The 20,787-nt window shown below is 46.3% G+C and overlaps 2 protein-coding genes across 2 annotated transcripts; one reads left to right on the forward strand and one right to left on the reverse strand.

Annotated features, from left to right (window-relative positions):
- Positions 1 to 279: 279 nt before the first annotated feature.
- Positions 280 to 7,190, reverse strand: GIMAP6 (GTPase, IMAP family member 6). The gene is made up of 3 exons (XM_060156390.1): positions 6,870 to 7,190; positions 4,732 to 4,813; positions 280 to 2,433 (listed from the first exon to the last, which is right to left on the reverse strand). The coding sequence occupies exons 1-3, from the start codon at positions 7,029 to 7,031 to the stop codon at positions 1,781 to 1,783; spliced, it is 897 nt and encodes a 298-aa protein (XP_060012373.1). The 5' UTR covers positions 7,032 to 7,190; the 3' UTR covers positions 280 to 1,780.
- A 12,469-nt stretch (positions 7,191 to 19,659) lies between these two features.
- LOC132524073 (GTPase IMAP family member 7-like) lies at positions 19,660 to 20,148 on the forward strand. Its single transcript, XM_060155918.1, has one exon. It carries the CDS (start codon positions 19,712 to 19,714, stop codon positions 19,949 to 19,951), a length of 240 nt encoding a protein of 79 aa, XP_060011901.1. The 5' UTR covers positions 19,660 to 19,711; the 3' UTR covers positions 19,952 to 20,148.
- The last annotated feature ends 639 nt before the right edge of the window (positions 20,149 to 20,787 follow it).

Raw genomic sequence — 20,787 nt, forward strand, 5'->3', positions numbered from 1 at the left:
CTTTCTTTAAACAGGTTTGACATTTTAGATTCCACATATAAGTGATATATATTACACAATACTTGTCTTTCTCTAACTTATCTTACTTCCAATCCTCCCAAATTTAATACATAAATGTAAGACAATTCCAACTGGAATCCCAACAAGATTCTTTTATGAAAATTAAACAAAGCGATTTTAAGTTTCACACAGAAGAATAAATGCCTGCAAATAACAAAGGAAATACAAAAATGGAGACTGGGGAGGAAATCGGTGTGTCACATTATAATCAAAGCCACGCTAATCAAATCCATGTTTTATTCATGCAGGAGTAGAAAAGTCAGAAGACAAGATCAGAATCGGAAATCCTGACAGAGATCTTAGGGAATATGAAAAATTAACATATGATAAACGTCGCGTTCCAGCTCAGCGGGACGCGGATCACCTGCTTAATAAATCATCTGACACAAAGGCTACCGTAAGCATACACCAAACTAAGTCTCGTTCTGCCTCGAGACACTTGTCTGAATCTTTTAGCAAAAGAAATGCTTAAGCTTTCTTAGGCGTCCGCTGCGTCTGGAGAAGACGACAGCCGCGTGTTGCAGGGCTCTCCCCATCAGCCCGGCAGGCTGTTCCCTAGGACGTCTTACATCATTCACCTGCTTCTTTGCTTTGCAGCTTCCCTTTCTTCTCTGCCTCCTCCCATTCTGTGCACCAAAATACCTTGCTGGGGACCCACCTACACACCAAGACACACCCCACCCACACTTTCTCCCCACTCTCAAGGGAGAAGGGAAGCAGTTGCAGGTGAAGCAGAGGAGGGGTTGAACATCGCCTCTGTTCTCTACGGCTGGACGGCCGGACGGCAGGCATCACGAGGGGCAGTAACAGCTGTGTGACCTCCCTAGTCCGAGTCTGCCTCAGGGAAGTGCTCCTCTCTGCCCAAGCCCACTTGGCACCTCCGGGGGCCTCCATGTCCTGCAGCCAGGTCTAGGCTCCATTTCTTGACCAGACCTGGCCCCCTGGATACCCCCACCCCGCTCTGCTCATCATCCCACCAAGAGGTTCCCACGGGGCTCCTTTGCTGCGATTGGGTGGCCTCTCTCAGGAGTGAATAAAAGGGCTGCGTCTTCTACCCCTCCCGTTTCTACTTGCTTTCTCCTCCCCAGCCCAGTGCCTGTCCTGGCCCACATGGCACAGGGCCTTAAAAGTCATCATGCCTGCCCCCTTAGCGGGCAAGGACACAGCCCAAGAGATGCAGAGGCACCTGGTCGACATCCCACACTGATTTGCTACATCGACGTTTAAGCGGTGACTCCAGTGGCCAGGATGCTGTGGGAGTTACATGGGCGAATGAGGCACGGGCCTGCCCGCAGGAAGCTGTGGTCCTATCGGTGTTCTATTGCAGACTCGGAATGCCAAGGAGACGTGAGGATGGAGGGGCACAGAGGAGGGAGGGCCCGCGTGTTCTGGAAGGTGTGATGAAGGACCTGCGAACTCAGGAGCCCGCACACCGCTCGCCACCCCAGACCCTGCCCTGGACACTGGGAGGGTCAGTGACCTGTGGGACGGAGAGAGCAAGTGAGGGGCTGGAAGGCAGACTCCGGGGCCGAGGGAGGCTGGCAGGAAGCAGCCGTGGCTGCGTGGAATCCAGCGCGTCTCAGATGGGCGGCCTCCCCAGGAGCTGTGTGTCAGTGCGCCCAGATTCCTTCCGGATGCGACACAGTCCCTGCCACCAGGACTCCTCGCTGCGCCCTTCCTCGGAGCCCTGGCCCTGGGGGACCTGCCCCGCCGGCTCTCGCTAGAGCGAGACGTAGCACGGGGACTGACGGTAAGCCTGGTGGCTGTAATAACGGCCTTCGTGTTCCCACAGGATGGCTTCGATTTGTTCCATGAGCTCCTTCAGCTGGGCGTCCTGCTCCGCCCCCTGCGCCCTGTTGTTGAAGCCACAGTGTCGCCGCTCACACAGGACGTCCAGCCTGGCAAGCTCCTGGTTGTCGGTCTCTCGCAGGTACTCCTCCAGGGTGCCGCCGCCCAGGTCTTCCTTCCGCGTGAACACCAGGATGGTGTGGGCCAGGATGCCCGCCCCGAAGAGCTCCTGGAGGCGCCTGACCCCCTCCCGATCCTCCTCGGTGAAGCGGCCCAGCTGCGTCACCAGGAGCACCGCGTGGGGCCCCGGCGAGGAGGCGGCAATGGCTCCGCAGGGGCCCTGAGCGGTCCCTCGCGGCGCCGCCCCCGGGGACAGGATGTCGGGGGTGTCGATGACCTCGAGCTCCTTCCCCGCCCACGCTCGGCGCCCCTGCTGGAAGGCCTTGGTCACGGGCCCGGCGCTGACCTTGGACTCGAACACTCTCCGGCCGAGGATGCTGTTTCCTGTTGCGCTTTTCCCGCTTCCGGGTTTTCCCACCAGGATGAGCCTCAGCGTCTGCGGGGTCCCTTCATCCTCCCTCAGCCCTGGAAGCATCAAGAGAAGGTGGGAGACCAGGGTTAGAGCCCATCCACCCACTCTAGCCTCACCAGGGGCAGAATGTCCGGGGGGCGGGGATCAGGAGCAGGGAAGACCTGCGTCAGCATCTGAGACGTGCCCTAGACTCACATTCTTTCCTTCCCTCTCTCTTTTTGTAACTTTCAGAAAAAAATTATGGTAGAATATACGTAGCATGAAGTTTACCATTTTTAGGTGTAGCATTAAGTACCTTCATATTGTTGTGCGATCATCACCACTATGCAGCCCAAGAATTTTCCATCTTCCCAAACTGAAGCCTTGTCCCCGTTAAGCGCTAACGCCCCATTGCTCCCTCCCGCTAACGCCTGATAGTCCTGTTCTTTCCGTCTCTGTGTGTTTGACTCTTCTACGGACCTCATGTAAGTGGAGTCAGGCAATGTTTGCCCTACTGTGTCTGGCTTATTTCACCTAGCATAATGTTTTCAAGGTTCATCGACGTTGTCGCATGTGTCAGAACTTCCCTCCTTTTTAAGGCTGAATAATATTCCACTGTAGGTGTAGACCACATTGTGTTTATTCATATGTGTATATATATATATATATATATGGACTTTGGGGTTGTTTCCACCTTTTTGCTATTGTCAATATGCTGCCATGAGCCTTAATGCACGTATGTTCAACATCTGTTTCCATTCTTTGGGCTATATTCCCAGAGGTGGAATTGCTGGATGATGTGGTAGAAAAGCTACATTTTATGTTTAGGTTTTGAAACTTCTTCTCAGGGTCACCTTTGTGGGAATCATCCCATCATGACCTGGGACCCTGAGCTTCCTCAAGTACCTCTGATTGGAGACCCTTCTCAGGAAGAGTGGTGAAATTGAAAGCACACAGCCTCTGTGTCGGTCCTCTCCCTGACGTGATCGACCACGTCACATTACCTTTAGTTTTCCCAGCGAGGAGTGTTGTGAGGGTGGGTTCTTTTCAGCCTGAGCCCCAGCTCCACAGCACAGCTGCACACTGGGGTCACATTCTTAAGCTACATCCTTGGAGCTGGGGCTGGACATTCTCACCCAGCAGAACGTTCATAGCCATCAGCTGAGAGAAGCTTTGTCATGCCAATCTAATACTTAGAAACCCAATGTCCAGATGTTTTAGAAACGACCGGAGCTGGAGGGCAGGAAGGGAATTCCCTTCTCGTGGGCTCCCAGGAGCCAGAGCACATAGAGGAGCGCCCAACCCCAGCCGGCTTCCAAGTCTGTTCCACATTGAAGACATTGATGTGTCTCTGTGACAGAGCCCCGGCCTCCTGAAAGTAGGATTGGCACCGCCTCCTTCCAAATCTCCCAGCAACGCGTTTCTGCTGCCTTTCCCCCTTGGCTGCCTGACCCTCCGACCAGTTTTGACTGGATGATATTGGCTCCCTCCAGCTTCCCTCAGGTGGCTTGAAAGGAATTTGAGTGAATGGGTGGGAGTTTCACAGAAGCAGGGAAGGTGCAGTGTTCATCTCCACCCTCCAATGCGAAGCTGGAGGGAGACAGGGGTCTCCTGTCTGGGCAAGCCTGGAGGCGCCCACGTCATTGGACTTTAAAGCCAGATTTTTAAAGTAATGCTTAATCTCGATTGCTGCAAAAAAAGGGAAATCAGGTGTCAGCACTTGTATTGTAATTTTCCTGTGCAGCTTATTAATATGGCTTTCTCTCAATGGCTCAGGTCACTGAAGTTCATATAGTAAAAAAAAATCAGTCCTGTTGAAATGCATGGTGAATCGCAAATCAATTCTTCTGGCCAGGAAGGTGGATGGATTTCCGACATTCCTATATCCCTAAGTTCTGTGTCCTCAGGCTAGACGGTGAAGTTGAGCCCATGAAAGTGAAGCCCTGACCCTGATGCAACAGCTTTCTTGGGGAGGGAGCCCCTTGGGAAGGCGGAGCCCGGTCCTGGGGGCACCTGAGTGCATCCTGCTTGTTCACTAGTGCTTTGCAGTCCTCGTGACCCTGAGAGCTCTCACACTCGAGCCAGCGAGATGCCCACACGGAGGCCGGGGGCGAGCACATCCTTCCTGAGACCCAGTGAAGGGGCGGCTGGCGCTGTGCGTCACCCCGTCGGCCCACTGCGCCCATCAGGGGCCTTTCCCTCCTATCTGGCCGTGTTGAAGAGAGGCCCAACCCAAACGCCCTTCGATGGCCGCCGGGTGGGCAAATCTCTGACAGGAGGAGCTCCTGCTGCCTCTCCCAGCGCGCCCCCTGCACCTACGGGTCCCCCGGCCATGCCTCTCTAAGTTTATGTCTGCTGGAAAGATGTTTTACCTCCTGACCCGTCTTGTGTAGGATCCTGAGACAGCCCTTCCTCGCGATTCTCCGGGAGACTGAGTTCATAATATTCTTCTTCCTCCTGAAAAAAGAATCATATGTCTCACTGACTTTTCCACCGAGTTTTAAGAGGCACCTGACTTGTGCCTTTCTCTTGCCAAAAGGAAGTTGTTTGCATTGGTTTGGGGGGGAGAGACGGAGTGAGGGGGAGTCTAAGACACCTTCTACATCCTTTAGGGACCCTGTTTCCTCCTTTCTCCCCCCTGCACTGTGGTCTCCATTTTGGGGTGATTCTGTGATGGAGAGAAAGGATCAGGGATGCATCCTGACAGATACTGTCCTGGGAGCAGTGGCCAGCGTGCCTGGGGGACGTGAGCAGGAAGTTGCTGGAGGGGCTGCTGAGGGGCTCTTGGGACCAGATGATCTGTGGGGAGAGCCCAGCAGCAAGGGCCGCAGAGGCCAAGAGCTGGACGGTGAGGAGGGCGGCAGACTCGGACAGGCTCCCTCTCCACGTCGGGCCCAGTCCCGGTCCTGCTGGGGGCCCAGGGGACTCGGCGCTCCTCCCCAGGCCAGCAGCTAGGTGGTCGCACCGCCTGGGCCTCAATGTCCCTGGAGGTGTGAGTGCTGGGCCACAACTACATGTTCGTGACATCTCTTCCCTGTAGAAGATTCCAGCACAGTTTTTGACCTTCTGTAGAGCGATTCCCAGTCCTCTTTGCGAAGGAGGGCCGTGTCACCCACCCAGGAACTCACGTCATCCTGAGGAGAGAGCAGCGTATCCTGCCTTCAATCCGTTCCACCCTGCAGACCAACACGGTTCCCTGTTTCAGGGGCCCATCATGTTGTAGCTGCTTGGTAGTCTCTGTGGGATGGGGAGGGAACCGTGTGGCCCCGTGACTGTTTTTCTGGAATGTGTAGGACACTCAGAGACAATCACAGTCAGATGACATTCTCCAGATGGAGGCTCTGAGTTGAGGGGATGGTAACTCCGGGGGAACGTCCACAGACATAGCTTTCCCGTCGCCACAGCATCCCCGGGGGGCTAAGGCTCTCTGCTCACCTGGCCCACCGCCTCGGTCCTCGCCAGATCCCAGGGGCTGGCCGGGGGCCTGCGGGGCTGTGGCTGCAGGACTGGGGGTTCAGTGGCGTCAGCTCTAACATGCCAGCTGAGAGTGGACCCAGCCCAGGAGGTTTGGTGACGCTCCAGGGAGAGTGAGCAGGCAGGCGGCCATCTTCACCCAGACCTGTTCAGCCGCATTCTTGTGAGGACACAGGCTTTTACCTCTCAAAGGGGCCCCCTGTCTTTGCAAAGTGGAGATCCCTCAATCTCTCTGTCCTTGGCGCCCTTACATCACTGGTGGAAGCGGAAGCAGCACTTCACCCAGGAAACCTCCTTCCTCCTCTAGACAGAAGGGTGGTGAGAAGAAGATACAGGCCGGGCCGGGACCAGCGCAGGTGGGTGAGGCGGACCCTGCACTCCACCCTCGCGCCCAGACAGCGCGTCTGCCCGGCCCCTGGCCGCCTCAGCCTACACCCTGCCCGACAGGCATCACATGTGTGCCACGTGCCACAGTGTTTGTCTCCAACACGGAGCAGACACGTCACCTTTGTGAGGTTTCTCAGGAAGGCAGCGAAACTCACAGAAGCGTCTTGCCCAGGAGTAAGCAGTGAGTTCCAGGCAGAGCACAAAGGGTCCAAGGTTCTCCTGACTCTCAGCCCTGGCTCCTCTCATTGTACCTCGGACATGCGTGCACACACACACACACACACACACACACACTACTTACACACATACACTCACAAAAGTATGAACACACACAAACAGCACACACACCTACACAACACACATGAACATATATGTTCACAAACACAACACACAAACACATACACAAACACGAACATAAGACACAAACACCACTCACACACATATACTCACAAACGTATAAACATACCTACCACACACACACACAAACATAACACACACAGAAAACACACATATACTCACCTACACACAAAGAGACATACACAAAAACACACTACCCACACCATCCCCACTACACACTCTCAAAGATGACACACACACAAACACAAGTACACATCACACACAGACACAGTCCCCACACACTCGGACTTACCGCCCCGCTGCCCGCTGGGCAGGACAAATGGCCGTGTTCTGTGTCTCCCGGGGTCGGAGGCACTCGTGAATTCTTTGTTTCCCTTTCGAGAGCTGCCACATTGCAGGGTGAATGGAGAAGGTAAAAGAAGGTGTCCCGGGCGTATGAATAGATAGAGGACATAGCTTATAGTTTTTCAGCAAAATGTGATCTGAAAGCTCAGCTCAAAAACTGCCCTTGAAAGTGCAGCCGTGAGCTGTGAGATGAGGGAAGAGGAAGTGGTAGGAACACCCAGGAGGGGCCCTCATGACTCAGAAAGCTCTGCCGGCTGCACTTCCTCTGCAGCCGTGATAACAGCCACAGGAAAAACAACACGCGTATTATGATTTTTATTCTGCACTAGCACAACTAGAACTCAGAGGCTTAAAGGAAAGCAGCAGATCTCTCAGAAAATGTTGCGCCGGGGGAATGATTTTTACGGATTTCCTCCCTTTTTTGAGAATTACCCACTTCCTGCAGACATCCTCTGTCCTCCGGGTCATGACAGATATTCATTGTCTCTCTTTCTCCCCCAGGCTCCTCCTTCGGCCACTCCACTGGCTGTCCAGGGTCTCCAGCTTGCTGACCCTCCATCTTGGGACTCATCAGCTCCATAATCCCATGGACCAGGAGCCACACGAGCCAATTCTTTATAAGTCTTTCTACATGCGTGTGTGTATACACACACACACACACACGCACGGCATGCATACGCGCACACACACACATATGCACACACACGCCCCCACACACATTCTGCGTCTGAAAATTCCCAAATCTGTGTCACATCTGAGTCTGGTCCTAGTGTTTGCTTTGTGTGTTTTCTCCTGCCTTGCAGCACGCCCTGTAATGTTGCTGAAAGCCAGACATGATATGTCAGATATTAGGAACTGAGGTGAATAGGCCTATGGTGTGAGGTTGGACGTTGATCTGGCTACGAGCTGTGTTTAATGTTTGTTGTAGCTGCTAGAGGCTTCAGTTTCCTCTAGTGCCCTTGTGTTGTTTCCCCCATTGTCTGTGGGTTTCCCTGAAACCCCTTCTTAGAGCTTGTGCCTTGCTGTTCTCTCAGCTTTAATTCACCGTTTTCATACTGGACTCCTGCTAATGTGGGGTAGGGAGTGAAGGAGAGGAAGCATCATGTTGGGATTGAATCTCACTCTTAAAGTGGGTCTGTGTTTTTTGACAGCGGTCCCCAACCTTTTGGCAACAGGAACCGGTGTCATGGAAGCCAATTTTTGCACGGACAGGGAGGGATGGGGTGATGGTTCATGCAGTAATGCCATTGGATGGGGGAATGGTTCAGGTGGTAATGCCATTGGATGGGGGGATGGTTCAGGCGGTAATGCCATTGGATGGGGGGGATGGTTCAGGCGGTAATGCCATTGGATGGGGGGGATGGTTCAGGCGGTAATGCCATTGGATGGGGGGATGGTTCAGGCGGTAATGCCATTGGATGGGGGGATGGTTCAGGCGGTAATGCCATTGGATGGGGGGATGGGTCCGGCGGTAATGCAAGCGATGGGGAGCCATGGGGAGCGGCAGGTGAAGCTTCGCTCGCTCGCCCACTGCTCACCTCCTGCTGTGCCACCCGGTTCCTAACAGGCTGTGGACCAGGACCGGTCCACCACCCGGGGGTTGAGAACCCCTGCTTTGGGGTGCCAACAACATTCTGTGTCTTTAGCTGAGTGCTTGTTACTTGGATGTGTTCAGTTTGTGACAACTGACAATTTAGTGAGCTGTAAACATATATGAGCTCTTTCCTCTATTAATACTACACTACGGGGACTTTCCTGGTGGTCCAGTGGTAAAGAATCCACTTTCCAATGCGGGGGACGCGGGTTCCATCTCTGGTCGGGGAACTAAGATCCCACATGCTGCGGGACAACTAAGCCGGTGCACCACAACTACTGAGCTCGCGCACCACACGAGAGAGCCTGCATGCCGCAAACTACAGGGCCCATGTGCCCTGGAGCCCGCGCGCTACAACTAGAGGGAGAAAACCCGCACGCCACAACTAGAGAGAGGGTGTGGAGAAAAGGGAACCCTCCTACCTTGTTCATGGTAATCTAAATTGGTGCAGCCACTATGGAAAACAATATGGAGTTTCCATAAAAAACTAAAAATGGGGTTACCATATGATTCTGCAATCCCACTCCTGGGCATATATCTGGAAAAGACGAAAACTCTAATTTGAAAAGATTCATGCACCCCAATGTTTATAACAGCACGATTTACAATAACCAAGACATGGAAGCAACCTAAATGTTCACCAACAGATGAATGATAAAGACGATGTGGTGTATATATATAGATAGATAGATAGATAGATAGATAGATAGATATACACAGTGGAATATTACTCAACCATAAAAAAGAATGAAATAATGCCATTTGCAGCAGCGTGGATGGACCTAGAGATTATCATATTAAGTGAAGTAAGTCACAGAAAGATGAATATTATGTGATACCAATTATATGTGGAATCTAAAATACAATTGAACTTATTTACAAAATGGATATAGACTCACAGGCAAAGAAAACAGAGTTACCAGAGGGGATGAGGGGAGGCATAAATTAGGAGTTTGGGATTAGCAGGTGCAAACTACTACATATAAAATAGATAAACAACAAGGACCTACTGTATAGCACAGGGAACTCTATTCAGTATCTTATAACAACCTATAATGGAAGAGAATCTGAAAATCTGATATATACATCAATTTGGTATACACCTGAAACTAACACAACATTGTAAATCAGCTGTAGTTGTGTTTTTAAAAATTGGGGCCATTTCACAGGGTTTTCTGGAGCCAACACTAAAATCCAAAGCAATGACTAAGATTTTGGGAATCTCAGTAGTACAGCAGGTGCATGGAGGTAAAGGTTTCAGCTAGGCAACCCTGAAGCACCAATCAAATTACCAGGCAACACTTTCTTTTTCTGTTTCAATACAAAATGTTGTCTTCATCGGCTGCACCCGATCCAAGCTTCTGTGGTCAGAGATTTCAGAAGGAGCAAACACACTTTTCTTTAACTGAAAGCAAATACCAGTTCAGATAGTTTTCTTGGAGAGAACTTGAGATCTCATCAATTTTGCAAGAGAATGTGACTGGCCAAGAAGAGGGCCAATGGAGCTTGTGAGTGGGCTGGGGAGAGAGAGGGGCGAGAGGAAAGAGCAATAGATAGGGGGCCTGAGTGAGAGTGGAAGGGTTGTAGGAGGAGAAGCTCAGAGATTTATTTGTGTGATGTCCATACATATCATATTTAATAGGACAGACCTTTTTTTTCCTATGCTTACAAAAGTTTTAGTTGTTATAAGAATTCTTTATGATATAATGTTAGGTATAAAAATCAGGATATAAAATCATTAATATATTACCGTTGAAAAAACAAGGCACACGAAAAAAGGAAAGATGTTCATATTAAATAGCCTCTAATTTGGGAGTAGAACTATATATAATTTTTATTCTCTTCTCAAACTGCTCTCTATTTTACTGAGTTTTCAACAATGTGCCCCGATTTTAATGACAAACATTTATTGCAAAATGTAGACAAAAGGTTAGTGTTTTTATAAAATTTAACACTTAAAAGTTTTTTTCTGGCATGATATATGGAAAATTCTGACTCTGAAGCAAAGGTGCCCAAACTACCCTCCAAGGGCTATATAGAGCCTGCTGCCTGTTTGTAAATAAAGATTCAGTGTAACATTGCTACCTCACCCATCTACTAGTTTACTATGATCTGGGGCTGCTTTTGTGTTCCAACACGAGAGCTGAGTGATTGTGACTGCAAAGTCTAAAATATTTACTGCTGGTAAAAATGTTTACATATTCCCACTTCACATGGTAATATATATATGTATATTGAGGTGCATGAGCTGCTTGTATATTTTGGAGATTAATCCTTTGTCAGTTTCTTTGTTTGCAAATATTTTCTCCCATTCTGAGGGTTGTCTTTTCATCTTATTTATGGTTTACTTTGCTGGGCAAAAGCTTTTAATTAGGGCCCATTTATTTATTTTTGTTTTTATTTTCTTTACTCTAGGAGCTGAGTCAAAAAGGATCTTACTGCGACTTATGTCAAAGAGTGCTCTGCATACGTTTTCTTCTAAGAGTTTTATAGTGTCTGGCCTTACATTTAGGTCTTTAATCCATTTTGAGTTGATTTTTGTGTATGGTGTTAAGAAGTGTTCTAATTTCATTTTTTTACATGTAGCTGTCCAGTTTTCCCAGCACCACTTATTGAAGAGGGTGTCTTTTCTCCAGCATATATTCTTGCCTCCTTTGTCAAAGATAAGGTGACCATAGGTGCATGGGTATATCTCTGGGCTTTCTATCCTGTTCCATTGATCTCTATTTCTGTTTCTGTGCCAGTACCATACTGTCTTGATTACTGTAGCTTTGTAGTATTGTCTGAAGTCAGGGAGCCTGATTCCTCCAGCTCCGTTTTTCTTTCTCAAGATTGCTTTGGCTATTCGGGGTCTTTTGTGTTTCCATACAAATTATGAAATTTTTCGTTCTAGTTCTGTGAAAAATGCCATTGGTAGTTTGATAGGGACTTCATTGAATCTGTAGATTGTGTTGCGTAGTATAGTTGTTTTCAGAATGTTGATTCTTCCAATCCAAGAACATGGGATATCTCTCCATCTGTTTGTGTCATCTTTGATTTCTTTCATCAGTGTCTTATAGTTTTCTGCACATGTGTCTTTTGCCTCCTTAGGTAGGTTTATTCTCTTAGGTATTTTATTCTTTTTGTTGCAATGGTCAATGGGATTATTTCCTTGATTTCTCTTTCTGTTCTTTCATTGTTAGCGTATAGGAATCTTTGTTCTACCATCTCCTCTTGGTAGTTTGTTTTCGTTTTTGAGTTTGTGTTCTTATGATAGTGTTTCATAGTGTAAAGCACTTGTGGGAATGTTCTCTACTTTGGGTTACATTCTACTGTGATTGGATTCCATTTTATGTGTCATATACATGTGTGCATGTGTACGTGTGTATAGATGCACACACACATTTTGACTAACTTCTTCCTTTTTCATTTTTTCAGTGGCATTTGCCCAGTTGATGCATTGGGTTTTTTGGGGTTTTTTTTTCATCTTGATAACTTTCTCTTTTCTATTATATAGTATTGTGATCTGTTGGCCTCTTGGTCCTATGGTTCTATAGCCATTGCTATAACTACTACATCATGGTTTTAGATTTTTTTAATTTTATTTTTTTATGATAAGAACACTTAAGGTGAAATCTAACCATAAAAAGGTCTAGAGATGTCTCAAAAGGTTAAACATAAACATACTATATGATCCAGCAATTCTACTTCTGGGCATTGATCCAAAAAGTTGAAATCAGGATCTTGAAGCAATATTAGCACTTGCATGTTTATTGCAGCACTCTTCCCAATAGCCAAGATGTGGAAACAACCTGAATGTTCATCAACAGATGAGTGCCTAAAAAATTGTGGTATCTATATACAGTGGAATATTATTCAGCCTTAGAAAAGAGGAAAGTCATATGCCATATGAGACAATATGGATGAAATGTGAGGACATTATGCTAAGTGGAGTGAGCCAGTCACAGAAAGACAAATACTGTATAATTCCGTGTATATACAAAATAGTCAAAGTCATAGACTCAGTGAGTGGAATGGGCTGGGGGATGCGTAATGTATTGTACACTTACAATTTTGTTAGGAGGGGCTGACCTTGTCTTAATAGTGCACTTTTTCAGGCTCGCAGACTTTGAGAACAAACTTATGGTTACTGCGGGGAAGGGTGGGGGAAAGGGATATTCAGGGAGTTGGGGATCAACATGTCCACACTGCTATATTTAAAATGGATAACCGACAAGGACCGACAAGGACCTACCGTATACCACAGGGAACTCTGGTCAATGTTCTGTGGCAGCCTGGATGGGAGGGAAGTTTGGAGGAGAATGGATACGTGTATATGTATGGCTGAGTCCTTTACTGTGCACCTGAAACTATCACAACACTGTTAATCGGCTATACTCCAATATAAAATAAAAAGTTAAAAAAAATAGTGCACTTTTTAGTCGGTGGTTGTTGTGATAGTTTTACCTGGAAACCTGTCGTTTTCCTTTACTAGGTAGTTAGTGTTCCCAAGGCAGACCTTCAGACCTGGAAGGCAATTTAGAGAGCATTCCATTAAATCTACTCTAACTCCCTTTACTCACTGAAAAAGAATCAAATTCCGGAGTACTGGTGACTCTCCAAAAGATTCAAATTCCAGAGAACTGGTGGCTCTCCAAGGCTCGTGGAGGTGGACAAGGAAAGATTAGAACCTTGCCCACTGAACTCTCATCTGGATTCATCCAACACTTCACAAGAAGGAGGCTGTGTCCCTCCAGGTGCAAGGTGTGGGGTGCAGGAGGGGTGCTATAGGGAGACGATTAGCTACTCTGAAGAAAGAATATAACCTGTAAATCCAGCTGAATCTCTAAGTTGCAACGTGTCTCTCAGTCACTCAGTTAAGTTTCTTTCCCGGGTTTTCCTATATTTCAATGCACTTTGTAGCACTACCTTTTTATTGAGTGGCTGCCATGCTCTAGGCAACGTAAGAGATCTTTATAGAGATTTCTATCCTACGAAAGCCTCATGGCAACCCTGCAAGATTGGCTTTATTGTCCCTTTTCATAGCAGAAAGAACTGAACCTCAGGGAGCTGAAGGAATTTTCTAGAAGTGGTGGATCTGGACTCACAGTGTAAGTTGGTTCTTTTCTGAAGCACATGCCTTTTTCACTTTGCAGCCTTTCTTTCACCTGGAGGTCCTCTAGATCTTCCAAGAACCACTGGAGAAACATTTTTAAATGTTTTTTTTTTCCCCTGACTATGACTCCCACCTTTGGCTTCCCAAGGTGGAAGAGAGAGAAAAACGATCTGTGAAATGTGAACCCTCCTCCTTGCCTTCCCTAATGACAGGCTTGCTAACAGTTTACCATTTGGGAAAGAGTGTGGACTATTTTCCCCTGATCCGCCTCTGACCTGATGTAAAGTGTAGAATGATGGGTCCGAGAAGGAACAAGAAGAGGCCGTAGTGTGCAGCGGTTAAGAGTGAGCATGGTAGTCAGACAGCCTTTGACTCAAATTCCTGTTCAGCCCAGTACTTTTTAGCACCATGACCTTGGGCAAGTTTCTCAGTACTTTTGAACCACAGTTTCCTTACCTACAACATTAGAAAAATAATACTACCTTCACCCTAGAATATTTATAAGTAGTAAATATTCCTATGAAACATTCATATCAGAGTGTCTGGAATACAGTATATACTCAGTAGTGGTTGCAAAGGCATACATACATCTTAAACCTTTTGCTATAGAACATTTCAGACATTTACAGAAGAATAGTATAATAAACACCCATATATCTATCACCAAGTTTTGACAAATATCAACTCCTGACCATTCATGTTTCCCGTATATCCCAACCTACTTCCCATCCCAACCCTGGATTATTTTGAAGCAAATACTAGACATTGTATCATTTTACCTGTAAATATTTTAGTATGCATATCTAAAACAGAAAGATGATTTTTTAAAAATATAACCACAGGGCTTCCCTGGTGGCGCAGTGGTTGAGAGTCCGCCTGCCGATGCAGGGGACATGGGTTCACGCCCCGGTCCGGGAAGATCCCACATGCCGCGGAGCGGCTAGGCCCGTGAGCCATGACCACTGAGCCGGCGCGTCCGGAGCCTGTGCTCCGCAACGGGAGAGGCCACAACAGTGAGAGGCCCACGTACCACAAAAAAAAAAAAAAAAAAAAAAACCCAAAAAACATAACCACAGTATCAAAGGTACTATAAATCTTGAATTTTATCAAATATCCTCTCATTAGAGTTTAGATTTCAAGGATTATCTCATAATTTATTTACAGTTTAGTTTGCTTGAATCAGGATGGAAAAAGAAAAAAAAAGGTCCTATAAGATGATCCCAGGTCATTTCATGCCTTTCCTGCCTCAGACTTTGAATCAGTCATTTCTCCAAGAATCCCTGGTTTCTTTGAGTAAAAACTGGTCCTGAAGACTATAATCTGGTTGGTCTAATTAGCCCATTACAGACATTCTTCATTTCTGTTACATCGCTTTTTGTTTGTTTTGTTTTGTTTTGTTTTGTTTTGTTTTGCTCACGGGCCCAGCCGCTCCGCAGCATGTGGGATCTTCCCGGACCAGGGCACAAACCCGTGTCCCCTGCATCGGCAGGTAGACCCTCAACCACTGTGCCACCAGGGAAGCCCTGTTACATCGCTTTTGATCTCAAGCATTTACTTTTGGTTCTTTCTTAGGATTTCCATGTCTCTGCTTACATGGCTCATCTGTTCTTACATTATAGTCCGTGCATATTCATCTTAGTTGTTTTAAATTCCTGGTTTAATAATACCAAGATTTCTGCGTGGACAAAACAATCTTGCCTGCCATTTCTATAAACATGAATGTTGCCCATCAAGCCATCAGCATTGCAGCCCCTGGACAGTGGGCCCTGAGGGGAATTCAGAACAGAGGAAAGCAGGATACTTGCCCTTAGATAGCTAAGATGAATATCAAAGGAATGGTTTCAGTGAGCCCAGACTCTTGCATCTTCCCGGACATAGAATAGCTACATCACTAACTTGAGATGTCTGGTTTTTGTGTGACTAGCAATAACCTTTTGACGTTTGACTACATATTTGTTTTGTTTTGTTTTCAACAAAAACTCCTATATCTCCAGGCTCCTCCACTACCTCTTTGGAACAGTCCCTCAGAACTATCTGAGAGGCTGTCTCCCCGGCTATAGTCCTCAGTAATTCCTCAAACGAAACAGAATTCTCAACTTTTAGGCTGTGCACCTTTGTTCAGTCGACACCTACCATGTCTGGTTCTGAGGCTTGCTCTGTCTCTTCAAATTATGTTTTTTGCTCTTTAGGACACCTTGTAACTTTTCTTGTTAGCTGGACATGAAAAAGAACTGCTGTAAAGAAGCCTTTAGTAATGGGGTGACGGGGTGGGGGAGGAGAAGTATTCTATAGTCCTATGATTATATCTCAGTTCGAGTGAGACTTTGCCTCTGGACTGTGGACCTCACAAGTGTTTTTCAGTTTTTTTCTCCCGACTTAGGTGGGACAGTAGGGTTCCAGTGGTCTGGAGGTGGGTATTTCCCTTTTCTGACATGAAAGGCTTAGCGCTGACTGTAGTTGTAGAGTTTTCTTCCTCCAGGTTAGTGAGGCTCTGATAAAACCCCTGCAGGTTAGGCTCTGGTTAACTGGTTTCCCCTGAGGGCAGGCCTTCTTGAGAAGAACAAGATGCTCTGCTCTATTTCAAAATGGTTCCTTTGCCCCTCCCCCTGCAGGAAGCCACAGGGGATTTTTCCCCCCGATATTTACTGTGAGAACCTGGTGGAGCTCTTAGAAGTGAAACTCACAGAAGTGTGGTGACGCCCCCCATGACTGGGTCCCCCTGGAGTTTTAACTCCAGGCTGACCATCGAGTAATTCGTCAATCACAGTTCGGGGCTTCCTGCCCAGCACTGCTGCCCATGGTGAGTCTGGGCTCTGCAAAGCCAGGACTCCCTGCATTTGCCTGTCTGTTCTCCAGTCTTGGGGGCAGCAGTTTGCCCTGTGTCCTCAAAGGATCTCTTAAGGATTTAAGAAGAGTTGCTTTTTCAGTCTGTTCAACTTTTCACTTATTCTTAGGATGGAGTAGTGACTTCCAAGCTCCTGACATGTAACTGGAATCTGGAAGTCAAATTTATCAATTGGATTCCATATTGCATCTGTATTTTGTTGTTGGCTAAAACTACAAAGAATTGGGGCTTCCCTGGTGGCGCAGTTGTTAAGAATCCGCCTGCCAATGCAGGAGACACAGGTTCGAGCCCTGGTCTGGGAAGATCCCACATGCCGTGGAGCAACTAAGCCCATGAGCCACAATTACTGAAGCCCGTCCACCCTAGAGCCCGTGCTCCACAACAGGAGAGGCCACCACGATGAGAGGCCTGCGCACCACAGCAAAGAGTAGCCCCCGCTCGCCGCAACTAGAGAGAGCCCACACGCAGCAACGAAGACCCAACGCAACCAAAAGTAAATAAACAAAATAAAATAAATTAAAAAAAAAAAACCTACAAAGAGTTAACTTATTTTCCTGGTAATTGTGAAATCGCTGAGTAATGAAAACATAATAAGGAACCAAATATATAAGTCCAGTGACAAAGCTTGAAGTGAAAAGAGAAAATAGTTACAAATTAACCTGTACTTGGAGTCCTAAGGCCTTATTACTCCCTTCTAATGCAATACGTTAAAAATAATTCTAAGTTGCACTCAATATATTGGATACGTAGGTACAACTCTTATCATTTTTGATAATGATTTAATTTGCCTTAGTTAACTATTTCTAGCTGATAAATATGATCATTGAAAAACCTGATTGCTATGAACGTGTTTACAGAGCAGATATGCATCTGTACTTTGAGTTCAATTTAGAAAAGTTTTCCTCACTCTCGGGTTTTGAAAGAATTTTTCTGTTTTCTTCTAATAGTTCATAGTTTACTATTTTAACAACTATCTGATGCATTTGGAATACTTCTTGGGTTGGTATGAGGAATGAATCCAATTTTAACACTTTTTCAAAAGATTATTCAGTTATTTCAATACTTCTCATTATAAAGTCCATCTGCTCTCCCCTGATATGGGATGTTGCCTTTGTTATACACTAAATTTCCCTATGCCAATGAGTGTTTCTCTAGATTTTCTGATTTTCCCACTGGTCTTTCTATTCATGCACCAATACTCTAAGGGGCTTTACAATATTGTGTACTATCTGGCCTTCCCTGTTGTTCTTTTTCTAATTCTCATTCCTATAATTACTTCTTCTCTTTGCATGGACTGATTTCTCAAATACCATGAGAAAGTGAGTTGAAGATGGTTTTAGTTTTAGTGAGAAAGTATTTCCCCACTGTAAGTTGCTGGCTTTCAGGATGAGTAGAGAAATAGATAAGAAAGTATGTGTCAATTCATATTTTACAGAATGTTTTTACTGAGAATGGCTATTGGTGAGTTATGTTAATAATTTTCCTCTTAATGAACATCCCCCCGCTCTCTAGTTTTCTAGAGTAAATCCCACTTGGTTATACTGTAACCCTTTTAAGAATGTTTCAGATTCTGCTTTTGCTAATATTTTTTTAGGATTTTGTATTGATATTCATAAATGTGATTCATCTGTAGTTTCTGGTAGAATCTTTGTGAGATTTGCAGCTCAAAGTTACATTCACTTAGAAAGAATTTGAAGGTTTACCTTATTTCCCTATATTCTGGGATAATTTAAGTAAAATTGGGATTCTCTGATCGCTGCAGGCTTAATAGAATTCTGCTGTGAAGCCACCTGGGACTTGATAATGTTTTGCGGGGAGCACCTCGACTGCTTTCTCTGTCCACTCTTCCATGATCACTGGTCTACTTCAACTTTATGTCTCTAACGGAGTCAATATTTATAAGCTCTATTTACCTATAATAGATGTACGTAATTTAAAATTTAAGACATTAGCCAATCTATTTTCTCAGCCGATGCAGGATTGTCCTCTAAAATATCAAGCCAGATAACCATCAACCCACTTGAAACACTTTATGTTACTATAGGCCATAAGGGACCCGTTATTGTTTCTAAATTGTAGAGTATTTTTAGAAGAAGAACATCAAATTTATCTTCCATTCTCTGTGCAGTGTAAGAAAATCAGATTAATTTAGCTCTGTGTGGCATACACAAATTTCAGGACAGTTTTCACACGTCTCACCAAAGTGTTGTTTTCCTTCCGTGCCGAGAGTCCCTGCAGTGGGACTGTTTTGCTGTCTCCTCCATCCACACTTTCTTTCTGTTGGTGTCCAGATTGTTAGTGCTTTTTTTAAAAAAAATATTTATTTATTTGTTTGTTTTATTTTTGGCTGCATCGGGCCTTCATTGTGGCACAAGGGATCTTTGCTGCGGCATGCGGACTTCTCTCTAGTTGTGGAGAGCACATGGGATCAGTAGTTGTGGCACGCAGGCTTAGTTGCCTCTCGGCATGTGGGATCTTAGTTCCCAGACGGGGATCGAGCCTGTGTCCCCTGCATTGGAAGGCGGATTCTTAACAACTGGACAACCAGGGAAGTCCCTGTTAGTGCTTTTTAGTGAGCATTCTTGCATAGGATAGGATGCTAACTGCTTCCACTGGGATTCCTCAGATTCTATATCTTAAACAAACTTGGACCTGTTCTACAACAAAATGTATATTATTTTGTTAAATGGAAAAAAACAATTTAAAAACAACCCAGATTTTAACATGGCAAATGCTGCTTTCATCACAGCAACACAAGAGGGAAATGCGATGGGAATTAGAATAGTAAGTAGAAGATATCAGGGAGAGTAGCCTACGTAAAATACAACTTCACCTGACTTGGAAAAGTTGGAATGATGTATATATACAGGAGAGTAAGAAATAAGGAAGGGCTGGGAATTGTTTCAGCTTTATCTAAATACATTTTTTCGTTCCTTTGTGATCCGTAGCTGAGTTGCCTGCAATCCACAGCCTCTGATGCGGACACAGCCTCTGATGTGGACACAGCCTCTGATGTGGACATGGCTGATGCCCAGGACAATGCTCTGAGGATCCTGCTTGTTGGGAAGACGGGAAGTGGGAAAAGTGTGACGGCAAACACCATCTTCGGGGGAAAAAGTGTTCGACTCTAGGATTTCTGCCAAAGCTGTTAGCAAAACTTGTCAGGAAGCATCCGGGAAATGGAAAGGGAGAGACCTTCTCGGTGTTGACACCCCAGGGCTCTTCGACACCAAGGAGAACCTGAGCACCACCTGCATGGAAATCAGCCGCTGTGTCCTCGCCTCCCGCCCCGGGCCTCACGCCAGCGTCTTGGTCGTGCAGCTGGGCCGCTTCACGGAGGAAGAGCAGAAAACCGTGGCGTTGATCAAGGCTGTGTTTGGGGAACCAGCCATGAAGCACATGATCATCTTGTTCACTCGCAAAGAGGAACTGGAGGACCGCGGCCTAAGCGACTTTGTGCGGGGTGCGGACGTAAAGTTACGAAGCATCATTTAGGAGTGTGGAGACCGCTGCTGTACCTTCAGTAACAGGAGTACAGACCGGGCTGAGAAGGAAGCTCAGGTGCGGGAGCTGGTGGAGCTGATAGAGAAGATGGTGCAGAACAACCAGGGGGCTTACTTTTCCGACGCCATATACAAGGACATAGAGGAAAAGCTGAGAAAGTGGGAGGAAGTCTTGAAGAAAATCTACACTGATCAGAAATAGAAATCCAAAAGTGGAAGAGGAGTGTGCTCAGGCATGCAGGAAAAAGAGAGAAAAATTAAATTACTAAAGATGGAATACGAAGAAAAACTAAGAAATGTTAGGGAGGAGGCCCAAAACAATACTTTTAGCCATAAACATGATGGAGATATGAATTTGCTTTTAAAAGTATTTCATTTGTTCAGGAAGTAACTATTTTTTCGCAATTTACTATGGTTAGTGGAGCATCTCTCCAGCTCACTCCCAAGCACTCTCCATGCCTGCCCCTCCCCACAAACACCAAGAAATTCAAGAAATTACAAAATTGCTAAGTTTGAGCCCTTGTTCACTGGGCATGGTTTTAAGACTCAAATGGAAGGAATTTGAAGGCCGAAAGGCATCCTGTACTGAGTGTTGACACTACCTGTGAAGCACATTACACGGGCCCCTTGTGAGCATTTCGTAACTGTCAGTAAATTATCCAGTTACCCCAGCGGCATTGTTCTCTGGTTTCCGAGAGACGAGTTGATAAGTGTTCGTTGTTTCAAGCCACTAAGTTTTGGGGTAATTGGTTACACGGCAGTGGATAACTAGTACAAGATGTATGTTTGTTTATGCATATATAGAAAATATGTCTTTACATACTGGCC

The sequence above is a fragment of the Lagenorhynchus albirostris genome, chromosome 8 (assembly GCF_949774975.1).
Source record: "Lagenorhynchus albirostris chromosome 8, mLagAlb1.1, whole genome shotgun sequence".
NCBI classification, from domain to species: domain Eukaryota; kingdom Metazoa; phylum Chordata; class Mammalia; order Artiodactyla; family Delphinidae; genus Lagenorhynchus; species Lagenorhynchus albirostris.